The 11,014-nt window shown below is 45.7% G+C and overlaps 1 protein-coding gene across 1 annotated transcript in view; it reads right to left on the bottom strand.

Annotated features, from left to right (window-relative positions):
* Positions 1 to 286: 286 nt before the first annotated feature.
* The window catches only part of rabgef1 (RAB guanine nucleotide exchange factor (GEF) 1), a 19,147-nt gene continuing 8,419 nt past the window's right edge, over positions 287 to 11,014 (bottom strand). The window contains exons 4-10 of the mRNA XM_076274544.1: positions 10,230 to 10,396; positions 9,657 to 9,738; positions 7,095 to 7,227; positions 6,816 to 6,907; positions 6,246 to 6,502; positions 3,863 to 4,078; positions 287 to 2,544 (exon numbers count right to left, since the gene is read on the bottom strand). Coding sequence (XP_076130659.1) covers positions 2,350 to 2,544; positions 3,863 to 4,078; positions 6,246 to 6,502; positions 6,816 to 6,907; positions 7,095 to 7,227; positions 9,657 to 9,738; positions 10,230 to 10,396 — 1,142 coding nt within the window. The 3' untranslated portion in view covers positions 287 to 2,349. The remainder of the gene's footprint in view (positions 2,545 to 3,862; positions 4,079 to 6,245; positions 6,503 to 6,815; positions 6,908 to 7,094; positions 7,228 to 9,656; positions 9,739 to 10,229; positions 10,397 to 11,014) is intronic.

Below are 11,014 nucleotides of genomic sequence, written 5' to 3'. Positions count from 1 at the left end.
CGAGGGCCCTGACATTTAAAACGAGACATTGAGAACTTTGAAAAAGCACTGGTAGTTTACTTACAAGACAATTTATACAGACAGTATCTTCTCGAAGTTTAGCGTTTGCAGCCATCTTGAATTTAGTCACGATAAGTCGAGCGACGAGTAAGAATGAACAGGTATGATAAGGGATCAGATTCCAAAAATAATTCCGTGGAAATGCATGGATTCCAGTTGCTGCTACTGTAATCCATGCATTTCCACAGAATTATTTTTGGAATCTGATCCCTTATCATACCTGTTCATTCAAAACACTTTAGGTCAAAATCACACCGGAATTCTCCTTTAACACTAGCAGGTACAGTAACATATTGTAATGGTTGTAGAAGACGCCAGACGGTTACAGCCCAAATGTAATGAGACCACAACAAACTCCTGAGGCATCATATGGTCAGTAAGCTTGGGAAGGCCTCATACCCATGCAGTCACAAGACAATAACGTATTCGGAATGAACTTTAACATATTCGTACCCATATATCACAGGAATGGTATAAATATCATTAGCGTACAGATTTATTCTTCAGGTGTGTTTTATGACACATTTGACCACCAGAATATTGATCCCTAAAGTGTGGCGGTCAGTTATGATAACCACAGGTCTGCCCCCAGCAGCTTCTCTGGGATGTTAGTTATATAACACATTTACAATTTCCTTTTCCCATTTCGGTCTTAAGCCCCCAAAACCGTGAATACTGGACACATTGGACAACACTGCCTATTTCAGCCCAAGCAGCGCAACACTGGATATGTAACGCAGCGGAGTGGGTGCGTAATGCCATGAGACTGATGAGCTTCAAATGTACTCGCGGAGGACCAGAGGTATGAGGTATAATCTGGAGCGCAACACTAACTTCAGCTTCAGGTTTCTACACGACTCGAGTCTGGCTCCCTGACTTCCTGCACTCTGGGCTCTAATATGTCTGACACAATGTTATAATACCACTGCACAGAAACTAACCTTAATTTAATCACTATGAAATTTAACAGCATGCACGAGACCTTACAAGCAAACAACGGTGGGGCAGAGCACAGACAAGGAAGCGCTGAATTCCTTGAAAAGTCTCACCATTACCACAAATCTTCTAAAAAAAAACCCATTCAAAGTCCAGCGCTGTCATCTTCTTCTATTTGTCGAAAAGTTTTTCTAATTACCCAACCGATTAATGCCTGATTCAGTCTTGTGACGTGTCAATAAATTAGCAGGGGCTGGTGTCACTGCCTGTTCTCACTGAGCAGTTTCCACAGTGCTGATGTGAGCTGCGGACACGCATTAGAACCCTGCGTCTCATTTTGAATATTCTTGTTGGTACACCATATACGTGTGTAGCCTGGCTAACGTCAGACCTCATCTCATTGGGAACTAGACATTCATTTTCTAGTTTTTGAAAGGTGGTTTACAAATGCCCAGAGACGTTTATTGGGCGCTACGAATGTCTATCAAATGCGTCTGTACGTAGCTCATAACGGCTTCGGTCCCTCACTCAGTTCTGTGATTGGTCCCCTAATTGAGGCGAAAATTTGCTCCATGGAATCCAGGCTGCCTAGCAGCGTGAATAAAATTGTGCGCGTAAGGCAGCATGGGAAACCCCAGGCTGATACGTGTGGAGTGCAGGGGCTGGGAGTTGGTAGCTCGTGAGCCAGATATGTTGTTGTTCTTTTGTTGACTGCATGTGGCTCGCAGAGAAATTTGAACTGAATTTTTTGCGGTAAATAAGTTAAGTTAAATAAATAAATAAAACCTTTATGAGTTCAGAGAGTCAGTTGCACAATTAAGATGGACCTGAACGGCAAAGAGTTTGGAGAGAAGCTAAAGAGCCTAGCCTGGAGAGAGGCAAAGAGCCTAGCCTAGCCCTAGCCTGGACATTTGGCTAAAGAATCTAGCCTAGTCCTAGCCTGGATATTTGGCTAAAGAATCTAGCCTCGCCCTAGCCTGGACATTTGGCTAAAGAACCTAGCCTAGCCCTAGCCTGGCCATTTGCTGTAAGCATTTTTGCTTTAAGCACGTCTGCTGTTAGCATGTCTCTTAAGTTTCACCAGCCTAGTTGTCTGCTTCTAGCATGTACACAATTAAAAAAAGTAAAAGGATGAAATTAAAATGATGGAAAAATATCAAAATAAAAACAAAACTGATGGAGATCAAACACACCCATTTGAAAACGCACAGCAGACGCTCTTTCCCTTAAATAATAACAGATCTCTCATACACACACTGCACACTCCCACACGTACCAGGCTAACACACACACACACACACACGCTGCACACAGGTGCAGGATACCATAAGTACACACACACACAGGGCGACGTTAGCCAGCGAAGACCTGCGGCGTGAGTGGCGGGGGCAGGCGGTCGTCGTCGGTGTTGTCGGAGTCGATGGCGGGCGCAGGTGGCAGGGGGCGGAGCTCCAGCGGGTACCTCTCCTGGATGCCCTGCACCTGCCGCGCCACGCTCGCCTCCCACTGCACAAGCTCCGCCTGCAGCTCACGCACACCCTCCAGCACCTGGGGAAGATGCACACACACACATCAGTTACAATACACACATATCAGCTACAATAAAAACACACACACACATATATCAGTTACAATACACACACACATACCTCAGTTACCACACATATCAGTTACAATACTCACACATATCAATGTACACCTCAGTTACAACACACACACACACACACACACACATACCTCAGTTACAACACACACACACACACACACATGTATCAGCTACAATACACACACATACCTCAGTTACAACGCACGCACACACAGACATATCAGTTACAATACACACACATAGGCCTGTCACGATAGCAAATTTTGCTGGACGATAAATTGTCTCAGAAATTATTGCGATAAGCGATAATATTGTCATTCTGAGAATTTTCCTCGGGAAGAGGAAGACGGCCCACTTGTTGTGTTTTTTTTTTCCCAACTGGGAAAACTGCAGCGGATGATTGTGTTTTAGATGCATATGCATGTTTGTTGTGTTGCCGCTTTTAATTGTGACTGTTTTCCAGAAAATGCGACACACCGACTCGCACACGTTCAGTGGTTCACCACGGGCATTCGGTTTAAATGCTCCCACACTGCAGCTGTCGCGTTTGGCTTAGAAACCACTTCCATCTTTTTTGTCTTTATTAGGCGTAGCCTACTCGAACTCGCAACTAGCTTTCTCTCTGCCTAGTGCCTACCGGTATACTTCTCACGCGGCTCTTTAGCTGCACTCTGTGGTAGGCTACACCAGTAGTCCCGCCTCCCCACACACCATGCGACTGACAAGTGACTGACATGAGGGTTCACTCATCGTTACTCTAAGGACCCGAGAGAGGGAGAGAGAGAGACGAGGAAAACAAAAAAGCAAATGGCATTTATCGCGGCCAGAAAAATTATCGAGCTGATTTTAATTATCATGCGATTAATTGATTTATTGAATATTGCGACAGGCCTACACACACACCTTAGTTACAACACACACACACACACACACACACACACACACACACACACACACATACACATATCAGTTACAATACACACACACACCTCAGTTACAACACACACACACACACACACACACACACACACACATATTAGTTACAATACACACATATCAGTTACAATACTCACACATATCAATGTACACCTCAGTTACAACACACACACACACACACACACACACACACCCTTTAGCACCTGGGGAGCATACACACACACCTCAGTTACAACACACACACACACACATCTCAGTTACAACAAAAACACACACCTCAAACACACACACACACACACACACACACACACACACAACTCCAACCTGCTCCTGCCGCTGGCTAAGGCCCGAGAGCGTCTCTATCTGCCGCTGGGCCTGCACCACCCCAGGGCTGGCGCCCGCCGGCCCACTGCCGGCCCAGCCGCGGCCCGCCTCCGGCCCGCAGGGAGACGCCTGGCCAGACATGTAGCGCTCAAAGTCCTCAGAGCTCAGGTTCAGAGACTGGGCATCCAGCTTCTCTATGAAGGCCACAGCACAGCACTGGGGGAGGGGGCAGAAACAGAGGGGGTGAGAGGGTGTGTGTGTGTGTGTGTGTGTGTGTGAGAGAGAACCATCCAGTGAGGAGGAGAGACAATGAGGAGGGGAGAGACTGAGACACTGTGTGTGTGTGTGTGTGTGTGTGTGTGTGTGTGTGTGTGTGTGTGTGTGTGAGAGAGAGAGAGAGAAACATCCAGAGAGGAGGAGAGAGACTGAGACACTGTGGGCTCTATCGTGCACACCAGCGCAATTGACTTTGTATACTCGCGCATTTGTCTTTCCTATTTTGCAGTCAGCGCATATTGGAATTTTCCCTCCACAGGTACATGTGCGCCCACGGGGGCGTTTCAGCAAAAAGAGGGGGCGTGTTCCGGCGCAAACGGTCCCTGTTGATATTTTGCAGTTTCAGAAAACAATTCCGCCACAGACCAGGAACCTCATGGTCTAAAGTCAGTGGCGCAAATTCAGATGCTATTTTAAGGGTGCATGCATGGCCACAGGCCTGCAGAAATTAATGCTATGCACACCGATCTACAGACACCCTGTGCACAGATGGAAACATTCAAAGCCTTGATAATATTTGTCCGTTTCCCGGGTTTGTTCGTGCATTGGTCAACTAAAAATGTAGTAGCCTATATAGTACATCTACATGCAATATCTTTACAACAACAACGCCTAATTACGACCTATTAATTTGGACAACTTTATACAGACTTTATAAAGGCTAAAGTTACCTTTGGTTTTGTTTCGATTTACCTTTGTGTATGGCTCGTGTGCGCTTTAACATCAGCTTATAAGCATTATTCCAGCTGCGCTAAGGTTTTGACAAGCACCACAATTTTGCCTACCTTGTTGTAGTCCATCTGAAATAACTCCAAGCTTTGCTTTGTTCCCTCCATCCTTTTGTTGTTTTCAAAAACGTTTTATATCCATGATGGCCTTGAAGTCTTGAGTTTGTGAATTCGCTTAAATAAGCTTATTATGTGCTGTTAACCAGCAACCATAGACAGTAAAAGAAAGCAGCAAGTAGCCTTGGCTACAATTTCTGTAGTTGCTGCGTCCATTCATTGTTATTTTCTCTCCTGCTCAAACAAAAGTTATGTGTGCATTAAGTTGATGATAACGTGTTTACAAACTCTACTTTATATAAAATATTGTAAATAGCCTATTGTCATGCAGTTAATGGGATACTGTGCAGAGTTGGAAAGGTCAACTTAGAAACTGTTTCTGTTGCCTGATGGTAAGGTACAGCCGTAGCGTACACCTGCAGGAGCGCTTGCTTGGGCGCCTGTGTTGCGCAATGCACTTTGCTCCTCTCATCTATACGACGCAGTTCCCATTTCTCCAAACCATACATAATTACAAGGACAAATATTGCTACACGAGAGAAATCAGTGTGGTGTCCGATGTGAAAAAATAGGTATAAATCTAGCGTACACATTTCCACGAATCACGGATGTGTTGATGACATAAATTAGGAAATATTAGAGGACTTAATGAGACGTGAAGTTAAACTGCATGCCAATGCCATTTAACCCAAATGCCCCAGCAGCAGCACGGGAGAGGAGAGCTTATCTGACAGATATGCATTGTCTATACTCTATAGTAAGGTAGATTACATTGCAAAAATATCACCATGCATTCATAACCTCGTGATTCAGTGAGAGTGATACCAAAACATCGTAAAGTGACATTTCTGTATTACATTTTGTCAAGAGGAAAAATCAATAGCAAACTGTTCCCAACTGACTATAGAGCTGTGAACCGTTCCTGGCTGGATTCCAGCCAGGAATAATAGCAATCCGCTATGGAACAAGCGTGCCTGTTGTTAAAGGGAATGTGAGATGACGCTCTGATTGGTTGGATTATTGCACGTTACGCCCAAACCATACCCATGATTAATGTAGCTACTTCAGACCACCCCATTTTAGATTTGCGTCAGGCACAACAGTCATGATCCCGCCGGTAAAATAGAAACAGCACCCAAGATACGCTCACAAAGCGATTTGCGCAAAGTCTGCGCTAAAGTGCAAGATATAGCCCTGTGTGTGTATGTGTGTGTGTGTGTGTGTGTGTGAGAGAGAGAAACATCCAGAGAGGAGGAGAGAGACTGAGACACTGTGTGTGTGTGTGTGTGTGTGTGTGTGTGTGTGTGTGTGTGTGTGTGTACCAGGTTGGTGAAGTAGTATCCGTCCTCTCCGGTCATGAGTCGGCTGGGGTTGCAGAAGCGCGTGATGTACTGGATGTTGGACTGCAGGCGTGGCGGGTTGGCCTTGAGCACGATGTAGATGAGCGTGGGCAGGAAGTCGTCGGCGGACGCGGGCTCGTTCCTGGTGACGCGGATGGCGTTGAAGATGTGCTTACTGCAGCTGGTGATGCACGCCAGCTTGTCCCGCGGCACACGCCTCGAGTCCATCTCAATCACATCTACACACGCACGCACACACAGACACACACACACGCACGCACGCACAGAAACACACACACACGCACCAAATCAACACTGTAATCACTGACATCCACACAGTCAGTACTGATATAAATTCTCCCTAACGCCCCCTCCCTCACCTGTGATGTTCTGAACCCTCATTCTCTCACCTGTAATGTTCTGACTTCTCCCTCAACTGTGATGTTAGGACCCCCCCCCCCTCCAACTGTGATGTTCTGAACCCTCATTCTCTCACCTGTAATGTTCTGACCCCTCCCTCAACTGTGATGTTCTGACCCCTCCCTCTCTCACCTGTGATGGCCTTGACGACGCTGTCAGACACCTCCGGTATTTCCTCGTCCAGTGGTACACACAGCATCTGAATGGTCACCCAGTGCAGAGCCCTGTCATTGATATGGGGAGATTGGCATGATGTCAGGAGCCTTGTGTGTGTGTGTGTGTGTGTGTGTGTGTGTGTGTGTGTGTGTGTGTGTGTGTGTATGCAAGTGTGAGCGTGTGTGTGCGCGTGTGTGTGCATGTGTGTATGCGTGTGTGTGTGTGTATGCATGTGTGAGCTTGTGTGTTTCTGACCTGATGCGGTTCTGAGTTGCCAGGTCTTTCTTCTCGTCGTCGGTGGTTTCAGGGCAGAAGACATTCTTGTACAGCCGAGTCATGATGTACTTCTCCACCTGATCCATAACACACTCTACACGCTCAGAGGAGCCTGCAACACGCACATGCACGCACACACACACACACACACACACACACACACACACACACACACACACACACACACAGTTTTCACCAAGAAACATAGCAACTTCCAGTGTTTCCCATACATTGACTTATTTGTGGCGGCCCACCACAATATCAGCACTGACCACCACACAATGATTTTCCATGTTGTACTATTTCAATTGGATGGAATTCATTCAGTGTAGAGCTATGTGCACCTTTGCACACCCTCTCCTTGTCTCTCTGTCTCTCAATAAACACCTACCTGCATGTTTAGAAAATATTAACAATCAGGCAATTGTTGGCATAAAAGTCCACTGGCTAAATTGGGCTTAAAGGAATTATCCAGAGTAAAATGCACTTTAGATCAATTTACAGATGATTGGGAGTACATACGTTGAGTTGACATCCAAATCATGTCATTCGGATGTGTTTTGAGAAAGTTCGATGTTACCGTTTTTAGTCAAAACTCGTTAGTCTGGAAGTGACGCGGGCCGGGCATGTCATTTCGCCGCTACAAAACGCTATTTTTATACCTCTTCTACAGTTCCAAACAACATTACACTTACGTGGTAGTGAGTAGAGGGTCCCTAAAGCCAAACCGAAGTATCCCGAGGTCTTTATGTGGTCGGATATAGACTCCAGAATGAATTTCATCAAGCCAGTATCTTTCCGGAAATGTTGCCATCTTTGCTGCTATCTTCAGGGGAAAGTTCGTAGGAGTCGATTGCTGAGTGTGGAGTAACACGCTCTGCAAATTCAACATTTCGTCGCCGTTTTTTTTTTCCATTCTGGACTCTCTATCCGACCACATAAAGACTTTTGGGGATCAGGGGCGTAGCACCAAGCCCCCCCCCCCCCCCCCTCCCAACCAACCAACCACCGGCTGTAAGCATGAAGCATGAGGTTCACAACTAACTACTATCTAATCACACATTGAATTAATCTAACAACTCTTATATGTACTGTATAACAGAAAATAATCTTATTACCCAAGACTTCACTGAATTTCTGTTTTATTTGAAGAATGTTTAAAAACTAGAACATGAAATGAATGAAAACACTTTTGGCAGAGAGAACAGCTATCTATACAAATTGAACACTTTTGGCTGAGAGAACAGCTATCTATACATTAAGTCAAGTCCACATCAGATGGTGAGAGGTCTGCTGCTGCTGCATCACTCTCTGTGACAGTTTCTGCGTTGCGTTTCACAAGTTAGCTTTGCTACTAATTTGACAGCCTTTCCTCATGAACCTAACATTGAGCCTACTAAGTTAAGCTATTAGCTCATGATAATTTTCAAATTAGTAGGCTATTGAAATGTTGTGGTAGGCTATAAATCAGGCATCATGTTATTTCTAATTTTGTGTTAATGCTGTTTTAGCACTGATAATCGCGGATTCACGGTGGTATTCACGGTGGAGTTCATTTCATTTGTAGACTATTGCTTTCACATTGGGCTCACCTTTCTTGGGAAAGAAGGTTGTTAACACTTGTTTTCCCTCATTTCTTTTTTTCTCCCTTTCTTGCCTCTCTTTTCTTTTCTGGGAACCGGATTTAGCTTTCTTAGACTTAGACATCTTCACACCGTGACTGCATTGCCGCTTCGGCAGAATGAACGTTACTTCAAAGATGCGCCTAGCAGGGGAAGGCAGACTGAACCATTTCGTGCAAGGGAGAGGGTGCCTGCCCTCAAACAATGTTGGCTTGGACACAATTTAATACATCAATCAACTGATGCATTTACCCAAGATATTTGCATCTATATTAGTTAATAACATTTATTAAGATCTTTAAATTAAGGAAATTATTTATTATTAAGGAAAATAAAATTAAACTCCTTAGGGGCCCTCCCCCCACTTGGGGCCCGGGTAATTTATTCCCACTTGTCCCCCCACTACGACGCCCTTTCATAAAGACCTCGGGATACTTCGGTTTGGCTTTAGGGACCCTCTACTCACTACCACGTAAGTGTAATGTTGTTTGGAACTGTAGAAGAGGTATAAAAATAGCGTTTTGTAGCGGCGAAATGACATGCGTCACTTCCAGGCTTTTGACTAAAAACGGTAACATCGAACTTTCTCAAAACACATCCGAATGACATGATTTGGATGTCAACTCAACGTATGTACTCCCAATCATCCGTAAATTGATCTAAAGTGCATTTTACTCCGGATAATTCCTTTAAATCTTTTAACCACGCTGTGCTAATTTGTTAAAAACTGTTGTATTCCGCAAACCTACCACCACAAATAGAATTCAATTCTGTGGGAAACACTGACTTTCATCTAAAAAATGACATTGTGGATGTATGTGTGTGGAGTATATGTGTGAGGAGTATCCTGTGTGTGTGTGTGTGTGTGTGTGTGTGTGAGAGGAGTACCCTGTATGTGTGTGGTGTGTGTGGACTTTACCTTTGAAATGAGTCATGAGACGGTCAGACATGTTCTGGTAGAAGTCCTGCACACACTCCGACAGCTCATCAGCACTGAGATCCTGTGAGATGGTAGATAGTGCACACACACACACACACGCACGCACGCACGCGCGCACGCACGCACGCGCACGCGCACACGCACACGCACACGCACACGCACACACACACACACGCGCATACGCACACGCACGCACAGAGTTTAGACAACAACTGTGTTTCAAAAAGCAGTGACCTTTTCATTAGCCATTCCATTAACAGACAATTTTATTGGCCATGTAGCCTGACGTAGTCATACTCAATTCTAGTCGAACTTCCCGACCTCAAACGTTGTGGGCGGGACTAAGTTCGGAATGGCACCCAGGCTATTGGCCATGCTCATGAACAGACTCTCTTATTGGCTACTCTCTTAGAGTATACTTTTTTATTCTTACATTATTATTATTAGTCATGGTCTCAATGAACAGAGCTCACTAGCCTCTAAACTAACAGATCTTATTGGCCATGCTGCTAAGAACAGACCTTCTTATTGGCCATGCTGCTAAGAACAGACCTTCTTATTGGCCATGCCCTCGATGAAGGCACGGCTCTGCTTGTGGATCTCTCGACCCGGCTTCTGCAGGTTCTTCAGGAAGTCCACAAAGTCCCGCGACACCCGGTCCGTCTCGATGCTGGACTGCCGCGAGATGGAAGGGCTCGGCGCTTTCCCCTCATGAGTCTCTGAGAACACACACACACACAAACACACACACACACAGCATCAGTGTCCTGCTGAAGCACACACTAGCAGGCAGAGAGCAGGAGGTCAAAGGTCATCATTGTTTCTAACGTACACACACCGGCGCAGGTCAGTGTTCAATAACGTACAAACCCGCCATAGCAGGCCGGTGTGAGTCTCTATGGTACACCAGCGTTGATCCTAATGAGGAGCCAATGAGAACAGGCCAGTGTGAGTCTCTATGGTACACCAGCGTTGATCCTAATGAGGAGCCAATGAGAACAGGCTGAGGCCGTTTGGAGCTGAGAGATGTGGAGAATGTGAGGGTTACCGTGACAACACAGATCTCTCTCTCACACACACACACACACGCGCATGCTCGGAGCAGTGCTGACGCGCTGGGGCAAAAGAGAGGTATTTCACACAGGTGCTCTTGCCGCCTGCTGCAGACTCCATCACTCCAAGGGGTCTGACCGATGTGCCTCAGGGGCTTTGCCTCAAAAACCCGCCAGAAGCTTCTTCGACATGGCCTCTCAGCCGTCCCACAGCTAAGCTGAGCTAAGCTAAACTAAGCTGAGCAAAGCTAAGCTAAGCTAAGCTAAGATGAGGTACACTAAACT

This window comes from Alosa pseudoharengus, unplaced genomic scaffold (genome assembly GCF_046254945.1).
Source record: "Alosa pseudoharengus isolate Yale_2024_CS ecotype anadromous, Long Island Sound unplaced genomic scaffold, YU_APseudo_1.1 YU_APseudo_1.1_scf_8, whole genome shotgun sequence".
NCBI lineage: Eukaryota > Metazoa > Chordata > Actinopteri > Clupeiformes > Clupeidae > Alosa > Alosa pseudoharengus.
The sequence above is the reverse complement of the archived record's forward strand: the minus strand, read 5'-3'. Positions and strand labels throughout refer to the sequence as shown.